Source organism: Crinia signifera, chromosome 5, assembly GCF_055691185.1.
Source record: "Crinia signifera chromosome 5, ASM5569118v1, whole genome shotgun sequence".
In the NCBI taxonomy this organism is placed as follows: Eukaryota; Metazoa; Chordata; class Amphibia; order Anura; family Myobatrachidae; genus Crinia; species Crinia signifera.
Window position 1 is genome coordinate 134070132 of NC_139221.1, and position 17189 is coordinate 134087320.

At 42.6% G+C, this 17189-nt stretch overlaps 1 protein-coding gene across 1 annotated transcript in view; it reads left to right on the top strand.

Moving 5' to 3' along the window:
• Positions 1 to 17189, top strand: part of DROSHA (drosha ribonuclease III) — a 221674-nt gene that overhangs the window by 20134 nt on the left and 184351 nt on the right. Inside the window, exons 5-6 of the mRNA XM_083188077.1 lie at positions 4048 to 4189; positions 8593 to 8744. Coding sequence (XP_083044203.1) covers positions 4048 to 4189; positions 8593 to 8744 — 294 coding nt within the window. The remainder of the gene's footprint in view (positions 1 to 4047; positions 4190 to 8592; positions 8745 to 17189) is intronic.

The following is a 17189-nucleotide window of genomic DNA, read 5'->3' on the forward strand; positions in this document are numbered from 1 at the left end:
GGACTTGATTCTAGCAGGCTTTGAATCTCTCAGATGAGGATAAATGTGCCAGCTCAGAGTATTTTAGAGACTGCACAGGGATACAGTTACCTTCCCCTCCGATGAGGGCATGATAGCTTTACTCGAGGAAGCGTGGAAGACGCCTGATATTTGTCTTCTCATGCCCTAAAAGATGCAAATATGTATCCTGTGCCAGAGGAGCACACCTAATTTGGGCAAAAGACCCCCTCTGTTGGAGGCACCTGTGGCCAGGTTGTCTATTCACTGCTTTACCCATACAAGGGGGTGCTGCTTTTAAGGAACCGTAGACAAAAAGATTGAAGGCTTTTTTTTTACGGCTGTGTGAAGGGGAAGGTTTTACTTTATGCCATATTAATGCATCTGCTTGGGTTTCTAAGGCCATGATAAAGTGGGCCTATGCCTGGTGTACTTGGCTTCAGTCTGACACAGTAGCTTTTGCTTTGTCTGAAATGTTAAAGTGAGCTATGTTTGTGTAGCTGGGGAAGAAGTAGTCTTTCTAGAGGCTCTGGCTTTTTAGGGAGAAATTATTTTTGGAGCAAAACTCTATTCCACTATTATACAGGCCACAGGAGAAAGAGCTCTTTTCTTCCTGCCACATCTAAGCATCCAGTGTTTAGGTTGGAGCTTTTAGGCAGTACTTTTGCTCCTTAAGAGGGGGTGCGTTCAATAGAGGACAAACGGGTAGAGGAATATTTCCTATCTAGCATAGGAAGGGTTCCCAGATCACATTTTGGGACCTTTGCAAAGAAACACCCTTCCAAATGTGAGGATAAGTCCTCAGCATGACTGGACGGAGACTCCCCGTTTTGGAGTCAGAGTGAAGTGTTCCTGCAAAGCGTTTTCTTCCTACACCCCTTCGGCGGTAAGCCCTCTCGGGGGCAGCTCTTCGCTTCTCAAGAAGGATTTGGTGAACCCGGTGTCTCAGGAGAAAACGAAGGGATTCTATTGTATTCTTTCTTAGTCCCCAAACCACATGGTTCCTTCAGACCCATTCTAAATCTGAAGTCTTTAAACCTACATCTGTGGGTGGACCACTTTAGGATTGAATCTCTGAGATCGGTGCTCTTAAGCATAGAACCTGGAGAGTTTCTAGCATCAGCGGACAGCCAGGATGCTTATTTACATGTGACTATAGACAGTGAACATCAATCTTGGATGACCTCTTGTTCAAGGCCGAATCGGCAGGAAAAATTGCAGGAACATCTGACTATGGCAGTCTCTCCTGATGGATCGGGCGATTCAGGTCCAGTCGGACAATGCAACAACGGTTGCGTATATCAACTGGCAGGGAGGGACCAAGAGCAAAACTGGCATGAGAGAATCCAAGATACTATCCTGGGTAGATTTACATGCAGTGGCGATATCTGCCATCTTCATTCCTGGGGTGGACAACCTTCACCCCAGGGAATGGGGACTAAATCCCCAGGTGTTTGCGGACATTGTGGATCTGTGGGGAGTACCACCGATAGACCTAATGGACTCTAGGGTCAACAAAAAGGTTGTCAGATATTGCTTGAGGACAAGAGATCCTCAAGCAGAAGCAGTGGAAGCCCTGACCACAACCTGGTCACACAATCTTGTGTACCTGTTTCCCCCACTTCCATTGTTGGGAAGAGTTCTGAAAAGAATTTGAAGTCAAAGAGTGGAGGCAATACTGATTGCTCCGGATTGGCCTCGAAGGGCGTGGTACGCAATGCTACTAGGAATGCTGGTAGAAGACCCATAGCGTCTGCCTCTCAGAAGGGATCTTCTGGTCCAAGGCCCATTCGTCTACCAGGACTTAGGGCGGCTTCGTTTAACGGTCTGGAGGTTGAGCGGCAAAGGCTAGCTCATAAGGGATTGAAACCATGACCCAGACCAGGAAGTCCGTGAATGCGTCTCACTAGCATAATATATGGCGTAAGTATGTGGCGTGGTGTGAAAAGCTGGGGTTTCCCCCAGCAGACTTCAGGCTCAACCGGTTTCTGCATTTCCTGCAGGCTGGACTCTGTCTGAAGTCTCTGAAGGTTCAGATCTCTGCACTTTCCATCTTCTTCCAGAAGAAGTTTGCCACGCTTCCAGAGGACCAAACTTTCTTGCATGGTGTCCTGCATATACAGCCACCATTTGGGCTCTGCGGGACCTGGAAGTGGTCCTGACCTTCCTTCAGTCATCTTGGTTTGAACCTTTGGATACGACGGAATTGAAATTCCTTACGTGGAAGACCGTGATGCTACTGGCTCTGGCCTCGGCTAGAAGGGGTTTTGAGCTTAGTGCTCTGTCTTTTAGAAGTAATTTTTTCTGATTTTTCATCAGGATAGGGCGGAACTTAGGACAAAACAACAGTTCTTGCCTATAGTATCAGCGTTTCATGTAAACCAGCCGGTTGTGGTGCCTTCCAGTTTAGGACATCAGGATATTTCTGATGCCTTGGATGTGGTCAGGACCCTTTAGGCATAAGTCAAGAGGACTGCTCGGGTCCGTAAGACGGAGTGTCTATTTGTCGTTTATGATGCTCAAAAGAAGGGTTGCCCGGCTTCTTAGCAATCCATTGCGAGGTGGATATGGTCCACTATACAACAAGCCTATGGGGCAGTGCATCTGGAATTACCTACATCTGTGAGAGCTCACTCCACTAGAGCGGTGGGCTCAGGGTGTTTCTGCATTGCAGCTCTGTAGAGCTGCCACTTGGTCGGGGCAGCATACATTTGTCAAATTTTATAAGTTTGACACATTGGTCAAGGATGTTACCCAGTTAGGGCCGGCGGTGTTGCAACAGTCTCTGCACGTTCCCGCCCTTTCTGGAAGTTTTGGTACATCCCCAATGTATTGAGACCTCAGTATCCCATATGAATGTTAGTGAAAAAAGGATTTTAATACCTACTGGTAAATCCTTTTCACGTAGTTCATATGGGATAGTGAGCACCCGCCTCAGTGCGGTTTTACTGTTGCAAGTTCTTTGTGACCTTGTTACAACTGTCTTGTAGATTGTAAAACAGTGGATTTAGTTCCGAGTTGTACATTCCAGGTTACTACCTGAGTTTAAGCACCTGAGTTTTGGTGACCTGTTGCATACCTAAATCACAGTAGTGATTTGGTTGTTTTATATAACAATAACAGGATAACTTAAAATGGTTTTAATGTTGTGGTGTGCTGCTGTGAATCTCACCACTTTACTTACGTCTGTTCATCCTACCTCACATACATTCATCCTTCCTTCGGGCACAGTTTCTTAACTGACTTGTGGAGGGAAATGAGAGTATGAGCCAGCACACCCTGGTTTAAGAAAATGTATGTGCCTGTCTCCTGTTGGATGACCTCTATTCCCCAATGAACTAGGTGAAAAGGATTTACCGGTAGGTATTAAAATCCTATTTTTTTTTTCTCCCGCCCCTTTTTTTCATACTTTTCTTGTCCCCCCGATGTCCACGGTGGCCTTCGGGATCCTCTTCAGCAGCATCTCCGGTCCCAGGGGAGCATTGCGCAATCGTGCAATGCACCCCTGGGACCGGAGATGCCGCAGAAGAGGATCCTGTGGACGTCGTGGGTACATCGGGGCACCACCAGGGGACCAGGTAAGTATGGAAAAAATATATATTCCAAAATCCGAAAAAATCCCTAGGCCAAAATGCTTGTGATCTGGATCATTTCGCATAAGGGATACTCAACCTGTATTAAATATACCTTTAAATTACAACTTTATGTGTGTATTGTTCTGGTTTCATCACGCAAAACTTTGTTACTATTAATATCTAAGATGAAAGTAAAAACATTAAGAAAAAAATTCTTAGGTGACAGTTTAGATGAGCAATTATTATTCTGAATTTTGTTGTGTATTACTTTTGAGAGTGGCTCGGTTTGACAGCATGTCACAGGTGCAATCAGATGCTGAAAATCTGCAATCGAAATAAAGAATAGACTAATTACACACCTACGTTCCAAATGTTTATTGCCAGGATTTGTTTCTTGTATCTGGTTCAACAGTTCTTCAAAGTGCATCACAGCCAAACTGAAAGGCTTATGGGGCACTCTGTTCTTTTTTCAAAGGGCGATTCCACAGTGGTCGGGACAAGCAGGCTGCGGGATTTGTTTGACAGGTTTGAAGAGGAACTTGGCAAGCGTCAGTCAAAAGCTAGAGCAGCCAGGCCAGCATGGGAGCCACCGAAGACCAAATTAGATGAGGATTTAGGTAATGAGAATGTGTTCTATGTACTTATCTGCAGTTTTGTCGCCATCTTTGTGTTTTTTTTTTGTTTTTTTCTTCCCCATATTAAATATTGTATCTGGAACTCTAAAGACCTTGTTACTGTCCGATTGTTCCTGGAAGTAAAAGGATTATATTGCACGTATATTTGACTATTTATATGTATGTGATGTGTTAAAGGATAGATTAAAGTCCCTAGTGGGAAGGTATCCGGACTCATGATGGATTGACTCTAGGTCGACAGTCATAAGGGCAATCACTATTAATCGGCCAGGTCAACAGGTTGACATGGGACAGGATTTTTTAACAAAATTTTGAGCCGACAAGTGCCAGCAGGCGGTATTTCATACCCTACCATCCACTATGGCGTGAAGGGAGAATATAATAGTGTGCTGAGCACAGCGACCCATGTGAGGGGACACGGTACGCTTAGACCATGTCCATGTCTACCTGTGTCGATCTAGACATTGAAAAACTCATGTCGACCTTTTGGACCCGGTTGACTGTATGACTGTAGACCTAGACATTGTAGATCTAGTATACCATAACCAGTGGAAATTAAGTTGTTTTGCACTACTAGAGTGACTGGACAATGTTCATTTTGTTTGTGCTGATGGGCGCAAGTGTGCACGCACCCTTCTCAGGTGGCTATCTGAAATGGGTATAGCAGTTTTATGTGACATACTCAATGAGTAATGATTGCCCGGTTAACTCCCCCCGCAACAGCACAAACCATTAACTATAGCCTTTCACTTTAGAAGGAACCGCAGATGCAAAAAAAAATAATTAATCCCTCTCTATCTGGCTAATTACCATTTTATCCTCTGCCTACATTGAAGCTAAGGTATACACATTGCAACATGCATTCTTCAGTGTACAGGAAATTGAGTCTTCGATTGAGCAAACAAAGCATAATCCTGTTCCATGAATGCTAGTGTTCTTGGTGCATAGCTTTCTGAATATATTAAAGAGTTGATGCTGGTCTATTCACCATTTCAGTATTAAACAACCCACACGGGCAGCTCTCAACAATCCATGGCAGTTTTCCCCAACACGCCCCCTTTTAGCCGATCGACGACCAAAACATTGAATCACACCTGCTGATAAACTGGCAAGCGAACTGAAAATGGGCCAGGGTCCTGACTGTAGGGACATCCCTAGAGTCAGGACCCAGGATTAAATACCCCCTTACTAATCTTTTACTTACAACTGAGACTGTAGTAGCCGCAATAGTAAAGTGGACCTTTCATCTAAAAGTTAAAGTCACATCAATGTCTTAACATTAAAATATAAAAAAATATATATATTTTTGTCCAAATGACTGGGTTCAAAAAGGGATTTTCATGAATTTTGCTGATATAATCCGGTGTCCGTGTCTGGCGTATTCGTTTTCAGATCACTTTTAACTGCATGGGGCATCATTTTAGAAGCACTAGTCAGTTCAATAAATGGAGTCCTGCTCAGCATGTCACAGCCATTAACATGTATATTCTTAAGTATTTCTGATGTGCTGAGCAGGACTCCAATCCTAGCACTGAATGCAACTCTCCACTGTCAAACCGGCTCTGTAGCCAGCTGCAATCCTAGAGCACTTTACATTGTTCTCCAACTTATGAACATCTCTTTGTGTAGAAGTGCACAATACATCTATAGCACTTTTTGTGGAACAAAATCCGTATACATCCTCTCCCTGCAGGACAGTAGAAAGAATAATTCTCTTTTTCAGTACTGTACTTGAATGAACGTTGGCTTAATGAAGCCGCTGGCACCAGATAGAAAATGCTTACAGAAAAGGGAGTAAATAAAGTTGATACAAAAAGAATACATTGTAAAGTATCTGTAGAACAAACATACAATACAATATATGTATTTTATTATTACTCTATTATTTTATTTTCTGTTCATGTTGAACGCTACCTTTCTTGAAATTGTGTATAATGCACCTTTCCCAGCTAAAGGAATGGCTGGGATCTGTTACACAAAGCGCTGTACCTAGTGATAAATATACACCCTGTTGCTTCTGTAACTACCATTCTCTTGATAGTATTTTAAGTATAACTTTTCATCTGTGTCTTTCTGGCACTCCTGTATCAATGGCATCTAATTCTATTGCCGCCACAGCCAATACTTGCTAGACACAAAGGGGTTTATTTACTTAGATGGGAGTTCTATTGAAGATGGGATGTTACCGGCAACCAATTAGATCCCCTCGCAACTTGACTGACAGGAAGCCGCCGTTTATGGATGGTAACCTGCCTTTTTCTGGAAGTTTCAGCAAAAAAAAATGCATGCGTGCCCAAGGAGGATTTGTAACATCAGCCCAGGCTTCGATCAGCCTGTTTCTATCACAAACTTGTGGAATGGTCTGACTTGCGCACAGACTGCACACACATTTAGAAAGCATTAGATAGCGAGTGAGTTGCGAATGGATTTGAAGCTGGACAATGATTGGCTTTATTTTCACAAGCCATTCGCAGCCTTGCACAGGGTGGGTTTTTGCTCTCTCTGGGCAGCAACTATCTGGTCGCAGGGCACTGCGAAATCGCATTGCAGAGATCAGGTCTGAATACCTCCTGGTGCACTTGAGGGTAGGTGTGTGAGGACATATTTGTAATATGCAAGATACTTCCCGCAACACTTAAGGTGCTCATACACTATGTGATAAGAACATTTAAACTCAAGGTCTAGAAGATTATTTTATAAGTTGAATGAATGAATCCTCAAAGACCACACTTTATTTGAACTTTCTGGCCTTGTAGTAGTATTACTACAATTTAAAATTGTGTTAAACCTCAACTTCAGATAATTTTATATAATGCCAATGATGTAAAATACCATTTTCACTGAGTTATTGTGTAATATAATTTTCCAGACAACCTTAACCCTTTGAGTGCCAACATTGCTGTGAGAGATCCTCAAAATATCCGCAAAAAAAAATGCCAGCATCACTCGCAGCGACTGATCCCTTTTTTTTTAGGTGCAATATATAACCAAACTTCATTTAATGGACTTGGCTGTATTTGTATTTATTTATAGCAAAAGAACAGTCGCTGGTATTTTTAGCGTATATTTTAAGGATATCTCACAGCAACGTTGGCACTTAAAAGGTAAAACCAGAATTATTATTGTTAAAGCTCAGGGTAAATGTCTGATGTTTATGGTTATTAAAACACACTTTTATGAAACAGTGGCATTGTACAACAAGATGGCAATATAACCGTGAAAAAGGCCATCATCCCCCTGAATTTGGGAGCGCTCTGTCTTAGGAAGCACTCTAATCTCGAATTATAAGGGTTGCTTGCCTCTGTTTACTACAGGGTAATGGCCATGGTGTATTTATTTTTCTACACAGGCATAAAGCAGTCTTAAGCGTTGTACACAATATAAGATGTATGGTATGATATGATGCAGATCTAAGCAATGTTTGGCACACCTAGTATACTGTGTCCACCTGATTCGTTGTTTATTCAATAGTCTTATTGGATGTGCTACATGTCCGATGGGATGATCTCATGGAGAATGCAGTGTATTTCATTGCAGCATGAGATGATACACCGCACTGTTGTACAGCAGATCGTATAATGGGCGTTATGGTTGGTTTGCAAAAGCTCCTTCTTTAATGGACAAAACCATGTGCACTGCAGGTGGGGCTGATGCAACATGTGCAGAGAGAGTTACATTTGGGTGGGGTGTGTTGAAACTGAAATCTAAATTGCAGTGTAAAAATAATGCAGCCAGAAACAAAATAACTCGCCCAAATGTAACTCTCTCTGCACATGTTACATCAGCCCCACCTGGAGTGCACATGGTTTTGTCCATTAAAGAAGGAGTTTGCTTTTGCGAACCAACCAGAATCGCCCCCAATGTGTACGCCGATGCGATTTTACTATTCGTGGTGTCGAACCATTTTTGGTACTATTACAATAAAACTGTTGGTATCATTGCATTAATATCCATATTACTATTGTGCAGAGCCAGTAATGTATAATTACACAATACTATTCTTTCACTGTTATCTGAGGAGTTGGCTTTGCACATTTACATATCCGTTAAAACTATTCCTGCATATTCCAGTCATTTGCATGATGTATCTTTTATTTTAATGACATGCTGGAAGCGTTTGTGGCATATTATGGGTTATAAAAATGTATAATAAAGTGCAAGAAAGCTGCAGTAAAAGGAATTGATATAAAAAAAAAAAAAACAACGGCATTCCCACTTTGAAGATAAAAACCACACAGTCTGTGATGTACCGTGAAAAGCTGTGTGATTTGTGAGCGTTTTGTCATAGTTACTTCGTTGAATTACATTGTTTACCTTCTTCTTGAAGGATATCGTAAAGCAAGGTTTATTATGGATGTGACTGACTTGTTCAGTTCTATTGACAGAAACCTCTAGTGAATCTGAGTGTGATACAGATGATGATAGCTGCTCCAGCAGCTCGGACTCCGAGGTGTTTGATGTGATTGCAGAAATAAAGAGAAAGAAAGCTCACCCTGACCGTCTTCATGAGGAGCTCTGGTATAACGATCCTGGCCAGGTCCGTATCTTTTTTTTTTTTTTTTTTTTGTTACCCATACTGACAATGACAACAACAATAGCAGTACTCCTTGTTATACTATGTCAGCATCTTATTCTGGTTATTATTGAACAGTTGAAAGTGGTATTTTGTGTCCTTTGCCATGCAAGTAATTGTGAAATAAAAGCTGCTATGCTACACTGATATGTGGCTAACTTGCCTGGGATTAGACCATGTGTAGGGATGCCAATCCCGGGAATCCCATAATCCTGGGATTGGCATGCCTAAAAGAAAATTGCCCCTGTGCCCCACACTGACTGACTTTTGGGGAGGGGGGCAGGTGGCAGCGGTGCGGAGACAAGCAGCGGGTATGACGTGGGTGGCCTGGCGGCAAGCAGGTTCCAGGGCCACACACTTACTTTTGGGGAGTGGGGGAAGCTGGCCGCATCGGTGAGGAGGCAGGCAGCTGAGGGAGGCCCGGCGGCGAGCGGGTTCCGACGCTGGTGGTGCAATGCTACGGCCTGTGCAGCGTGACATGTGACCTAATCACGCTGTGCAGGCCGCACGCTGGGTCGGGGACAGCTGGGCAGATCCCGGGATTGGCCACCCTAACAATGTGTAATAGTAGGAATTATCATTTTCATTTGCAATCTTCTTTAAACGTCCTCTTCTTAATGTTTTGCAACAATTTGTTATTATAAATGTATCACTTCAGTATTACTATGTTAGATTAGTACACAGTATAAGGCTGTTATCACCAACTTTAATCACAAACACTTGACTAATATACGGAATATACATTTTTCATAGCATAATATTAGTAAAAATAGTTAACACCATATTAAGAACCGCTCTGCACACATGGTACGTTTGCCTTCTCTCTAGAGCAGCTAGTAGTCACAGGCACATATACAGCACATCAGGGCCAGTTTAGCCAGGTGCCATTTAACTCCGTAAAGTGGTTTCCTCCTGGATAGAACAGGAAGTGAAATATTAAATAGCTACAGATGTGTCCTCATACAATGTTTCTTACGTCATGCCAAATAGCCCCTCTCGTCAAGCCAAGACCCGGGCGACTCGCCCACGCTCAGCGTCTTTCTCACTCTAGGCATTTATTTCTCTAAATAACACTGTGATCAACAAAGCTGCATAGCTAGATTACATTGATTGATGTGCAGCATTTGTACATACTTGTGAGCTGGAGAATGAGTCTGTAAAAATGCTCTAATGTGAGCTGGAGAATGCAGCTTTATCTCGCGTTTTATGTTCCATTGAGTTTAATCTGATACTTTGTATAACCATTTCCTGTTTGGTTAATGTTCCTGCCCTTTAAGTGGCTTTTCAATGCATCTGTCTGCAATGCATATAAAGGGAGTGACACTACTGGGCGATCTGAGCAATGTAGATCGCTAATCACACAGCACTGCACAGCAATGTATTAGCGATGTGATCTGTCAGGGCCAGTGTTCGCCTTTGAGATGCAGGTCCACACATTGCTATCGCTATGGCCATTACATATGGAGGTGCATTTTCTAAGAAATCATCAGATCGCTTAAAAAATGCCCTTAAATCGCCTCGTGTATAAGCCCCATAAGACGAAAACTTCAAATAAATAAACTGTATGCTGATGCTCTCGGAATGTTGGCAGGGGTGGCTGAACCTGTCCTCAAGATCTAGCAACAGTTCATGTTTTTCAGGCAACCTGTGGATCTATAGTGGGATCTAATGTTCACCTTCTTTTATAATACTTTTTGTCCATGTGTTAACTTACTGCACACCACTCATATATGTCAGTATGTCAGAGCATTTTAAAGATGGAAAAAAATAAAATAATTTATGCATACATTCTCACTTATGATAAACAGACAAACAAAAAGAAAAATGAGCTAGTCCACACAACCATTTCCTTTGGCAAAAACCTCTCTTCCCAAATGTCTCCTGTAACCGAGACAAGGAAAAACAAAAAAGTAAACTACCAATTACAGTGATTTAAAACCATGTCTTATTGCTCTATTGTTTCATTTGATTTCAGTGACTGGATTCTGAGCTGTTCGCAAGTAGCTATAACTGCAAAGAGAATGTAAAGTAGCAGAGCACATATTGAGGTAGATGTATTAATAAGCATGGTAAAGTGACAAAACGGAAGGTAATAATGCACCAATTAGCGGTGTTTGATTGCCATTGGTTTCTAAGAGAGTGACTGAAACATACGTAGTTTTGTGGGCAGAATCGAATTTCAGGCAAAAATAGTAATTGCCTTGTTACATTCTAGCATATTATCTATAACAGGGGTGTTCAAACTTTTTGCAAAGAGGGCCAGATTTGGTGAGGTGAAAATGTGTGGGGGCCAACCATTCAACCTGAACCATGAATCACAACAGAAGACTAAACAAATAACTTGTCTTACCTGCTCTAGTGTGAAGGGTGATACTGATATATTGACTGCAGTAAATAGTACAGGTCTGCTCCCCCCCCCCCCTTCTCTGTATGTCCCCCACTCTGCCCCCTTTCAGTGTATGTCCCCCACTATGCCCCATTCAGTGTATTTCCCCCAGCCTGCTCCCGCCTTCTCTGCATGTCCCCCACTCTGCCCCCATTCAGTCTATTTCCCCCAGCCTGCTCCTCCACAGTATATTCTCCTGCCTGACCCTCCTTCTCTGTATGGCCCCTTCTGTAAGCCACAGGATGGAGAGGCCAAGCAGGGACCACAAGGAGAGGAGACAGATGCCTGTGCTCCCCGCTCCCGCCATCGCCCTCCTCTACAGAGTTTGCTCTGCATGCTGCTCCTTCCTCCTGGGATACTGTGATCATGAGCAGGCGGAGAGATTGCAGACGGAAGATGGAGTGGAACCCGGGCGGGGGACGGGGGTTGGACACATACTCACATGAAGACGCCGAACAGTGGCTGCCGACACCCTCTCACCGCTGCACACAAGGTAATGCGCACTCGTTGTAGGCCCCGCCTCTACAGTCCTGTCCTGTGAGTCCTGCTTCTAATGCTCAGCCTGCTTCCGGGTTGAGGCTGCGGGCCACTTAAAGTGACATCACGGTCCCACAATTGGCCCCTGGGCCGGACTTTGGACATGCCTGATCTATAATATAATCTTAAATGTCAACCCAGTGATCCAATATATATGGAGCAAATTGTATATTGGGCGCGGTTAGAAATTAAGAAGATATTTTGCTTCTGCACACAAATTAGTACTCTTTGAATTTGGTAGAATTGGATCGTAATTATGTCATACACTTGCAGGGTGCTATCCTGGGCAACCAGTAAACCATATTAACAAGAAAAAGAAAAGAAGTCGCACTGGTGGTTGCACACCTAGGGATGTGAAACAAAATAACTCACGCAAATCTATACATGTTACAATTGCTCCACCGGCAGTGCAAATGGTTTTGCCCATTTTCCAAACAAATGTGTTCTGAGCTCAGATCTGAATAAGGCCCATAATGCAGCATAAGCCACAATGGGACAGATGTATTAAGCCCGGTTAAGTGGTGATAAAGTGGAATGTGATAATGCACCACCCAGTCAACTTTCAACTGTCATTTTTCAAACACCGCTAATTGGTGCATTATTACCTTCCGTTTTGTCACTTTACCATGCTTATTAATACATCTACCTCAATATGTGCTCTGCTACTTTACGTTCTCTTTGCAGTTATAGCTACTTGTGAACAGCTCAGAATCCAGTCACTGAAATCAAATGAAACAATAGAGCAATAAGACATGGTTTTAAATCACTGTAATTGGTAGTTTACTTGTTTGTTTTTCCTTGTCTCGGTTACAGGAGACATTTGGGAAGAGAGGTTTTTGCCAAAGGAAATGGTTGTGTGGACTAGCTCATCTTCCTGTTTGTCTGTTTATCATAAGTGAGAATGTATGCATATATTTTATTTTTTCCATCTCTAAAATGCTCTGACCTGTACGAGTGGTGTCTGGTAAGTTTACACATGGACAAAAAGTATTATAAAAGAAAGTGAACATTAAATTTTTCCAAGAGTCTTTGGATAGTTGCATGTGCTCAAACTGGTTATGGTATAAAACATAGACGGACTCATGATACAGTCACAAGGTCGACAGGGTCAAAGGTCGTCATGAAAAAGGTCGACAGACAAAAGGGATTGGTGCCTCGCTCGGCACGCTATTGTATTCTCACTCCACACCCTAGTGGATGGTAGGGCATGTCGGCTGAAAATGTAGTAAAAAGAAAATCATGTCGACCTTTTGACCGTCTATCTTGAGTCCGTCTATGATCAGTCCGGATACTGCTCAAACCACTAGGTATGTCTTCTACGTCTTAGATGAAGGTTTGCAGTGACTTAAATTAATCTAAGGCATCTTTTCCTTTATCTATGGGAACAAGAAGAAGTCCAATGTGGACAGGTCAGGAAATAAGTTATGGTATATATCACGGTTGGCCAATCTGGTCCTTGATCTCTACCAATGGTCCACATTTTCCTTTTATTCCTACTATAGATCCATCAGTTGCCTGAGAAACATAAACTATTTGTAGATCTTGAACAGGTTTGGTCACCCCTACTGAAGATGATAGATAATGTTTAGGTCGACCACTAATTGTCAACAGTCACTAGGTCGACAGGGTTTGCAGACACAGGATTTACGACACGGGTGTGCCCTTTCACACAGAAAAAGGACCCGTGTTATTAACAAAATTACCGGGTGGAACTGCTTCACCTGGCAATTTTGTTTTCGGTCTGAAAGGGGTATTCGTATAGCCAGGACAGGATCTGGTGAGAGCCCGGAGAGTTTCACCTGCACCACCGTACCCAAATTGCCATGCACACCATGCTATGCCAAAACCATAAGTACACTTTAAATACTGCTGTAAAGCTAATGTTTTGTATTACAGTATTTAAGAAATGCAATTTTCTTTCTTCAAATGTACTGATAATGAATGAATTACACATTTAAAGTATGCCAACGAAATACAGTACTTATACTAACATTATTTATCTTAAATACTAGTACAGTACTAGGTATTTTTACAACTCAACCCGTTTATTCAATATTGTCATAATTGAATAGACTACATGTTACTTGTATCAAACATTTTGATTAACTGGTAGAAAATATCCTGAGAATAAAGTTATACTCTGTAACTGTGATAGGTTTTTGCCTGGTTTGTCTGTAAACAGATGACCTAGAAAATGGTAGAGAACAGAAATATGACATACCACCATTACTACAACTGATTGATATTAGTTTGTAAGTTATTACAATGAAATGTTCTATCATCTCATAGTGAAAAGTAAGCCATTCTAACAGTTTTATGTAACCTATTTAGGATGGGTCCACACACAATCTATTTAGAATGTGTCCACGCATTCAGAGGGACCCGCTTGGCAGTAAGGAGGCTGTGTGGAGTCACACACAGTGTTTGGCTTGGGTCCTACAGACCAGGGTTCGGCTCCTGCCGACCAGATTTCAAGTAGAACACAGGGGCCCTAATTCAGATCTAATCGCAGTACAAATTTGTTCTCAAAATGGGCAAAGCCACGCGCACTGCATGTGGGGCAGATTTAACAAATCTAACTCTCTGCACGTTACATCTGCCCCACCTGCAGTGCACATGGTTTTGCCCATTTTGAGAACAAATCTGTACTGCGATCAGATCTGAATAAGGGCCAGTGTGTATATGTCCTTAAAATCCGGTCATCCTGTCCGATCTGGCGCCCCCAAGCGGGTCCCACTGAATGGAATCAATCTGTGCATATACCATATTTTAATAGGCACTTGAAGGAGCAATTCAATTGTCAGACGAGCCCTGCAGATGCCCATATTTCTGCTTGCAGCCTACTGAGATGATGAGAAAAAATGTGTTAAAAATCTGGCTTTTGGGTAGCTGAAAAGCACTTTTTGCTTTGCTGCCATTAGTTTACATGGAATTGGCCGCTTTGTGCAGCTAAACCCTGTGCTTTTGAGCACAATAAACAAGAAAAGTAATGAGAAGCCCCAAACAGATCGCAGATGCCCGTTAATTAATGTTCCTCAAATAAACAACACATTCAATTATCCTCTATACACTTAATGTGGCAAATAGGTTCCCGTTTGCATTAGACGGACTGGCTCTATGGCAACTTGGAAAATCTGGGATAATCATAACAAAGATCAAATATGTGTAAATGCTGTAGTTTTCTAATATTATGTTCAACTGAAAAGCTGTCAAGCATTTATAAAAACAATAGTTAGGAAAGCGCTGAAAAGCAATAGGTTGCCAATGCTCCTGCTAGTTCGGTTTTAGTTTTAATAAAATCCCTCCCAGACATAAGCACTGCGACGGACATCACAGGTGAAGTTCTGTCAATAGTACATCAGCTACCAGATTAAGTCAGCTGGTGGGCACAGAGAGGGGGAAAGCTTTTACTTATTACTGTAAATAAAGTGTGTATGATTTCACAATATTACTTTCAGAAGTTCTGAATGGAACTTTCTTCGTTTTTATATCTGGGGTGGCCAAACCTGTCCTCAAGATCTACCAACAGTTCATGTTTTTCAGGCAGCCTGTGGGTCTATAGTAGGAATGAATGCAGCACGTTTGAAAATGTGTCAGTTCGTAATGACTACAGCTGTACCCCAGCTAGGTGATTTGGAAAACGTGGACCATTGGTAGTTCTCGTGGACCGATTTGGCCTCCCCTGGCTTATATCTTTTCACAACAGCTTGCATGCCACACACCTTTTTTTTAGCACTTTGGCAGGATGCCCAGTGCTCTGGGAGCTGGTGGCCATGACTCGTGTCCCTCTCTCCTGATGGCTCGATGCTTTCCGCATGCACACAGCATCTACACCCCACTGCTCTGCAGCAAATAAAGAGGATCTCCCAACTGCCCACCTACCGTGGGACACCTGCTGCCCATGGGTGTCCCAAAAATCTGGGGCAATTGGGAGGTACTATATGCCTTCTGTATTGAAGAGGCTATTTTGAGAGTCTCCTTTTGAGCTTAACTGGGTCATGTAAAAAGCACCTGCGATGTGCCGCTGTTGGGTCAGATTACGCTATATCTTATGTGCTGCACATTACATCTCCGTATCCGATCTGTAGCGCACAGGACCAGATCTGGTATTAAACGCATCTGATTTGGCCTGTTTTTTTCTTCTATTTGTTTTGGGCCAATCTGTCGTATTTGGATGAAAACTGGCCAAATCGGACTAGTGTATGACTAGTGTATGGGCACCTTAAGATAGGCTAATTAAAGTAATAATAACCTGTACAACATGCTCAGGAAATAGGTAAATTGCTTCCAAGCACACAAGTGCATTGCACATCAAAACTAGATTTGTTGCATGTTTAATTATGCACATTTAGCTCTTCATACTTTGACAAAACACACAAATGTTTTAGTTAGTGAAACATTGCATATATACAGCAGATCCTAAATCCAGTTTATTGATCCAATTTAAGACTTTAACCCTGCCTCTTAAAAATGTAAAATACATTTGGTTTTAATAAACCTAAACATTGTATTTATTTCCTTAGATTTACTTTTAACTCCTTATTAGTAAGGATTAGTTGTACAGTATGGTAGTTTATATTTTATAATGAATACAGTTATAATGAAATACAATATTATCAAAATATAATTATAAAATCTATATGGCAAGTTCCGGGTAAGGAGGCCATCTATTGGGGTAGACCAGTGCACTATCAAACAGCAGCCAAGGCCTTGGTACAGCCACAGGTAGTTGTATTTGCAGCACAAAGTAAAACAAAACCTAAATCAGTGGTTGCCAACTCCAGTCCTCGAGAGCTACCAACAGTTCACGTTTTCCAGCTCACCTCCCATGTACACAGCTGCACTCATTACTGACTAACACATTTTAAAAGATCCACAGGTGGAGCTAATTACTTCACTTGTGATTCTGTGAGGAGACATGGAAAACATTAACTGTTGGTAGCTCTCGAGGACTGGAGTTGGCTACCCCCTGACCTAGATACTCATATACATTTTTATTATGTTTCATCTTGTGAGATTGCAAAAGATATTATGTAATCAAAGGAAGAAACAATGAGGCTGATTCTGGTTTACATGCCGTGACCCGAATTCGGCCCCTGCCCCGATGGTCGGTTTATGCGCATATGAAAAGCCTGACAGCAAGTTGCTGACTTGCCGGGCAGTTCGCAGAGGAGAGGAAGGAACAGGGGTAGGGATGCCAATCCCGGGGCATTTTTTTAATCCCGGGATTCGGGATTGAAAAAATGCCCAATCCCGGGATTTGCTTCCCTAATCAAAAAATCCCCCTCGTCCGCCCCGCATACTTACTTACAGATGCGTGGTGCGGACGGGAGCCAGGAGGTGGAGCCGGGCGAGCCGGTATAATGGAGCCTGGGCTGGTCGCCTGGTGTGTGCTGCTCCACTGTTGGATGAGCAGGTGGGAGCTAGTCGGTCCACTGCTGGGCGGGTGTTCTGGTCGGTCACAGGACGGAGGTAGCCTGTGCAGC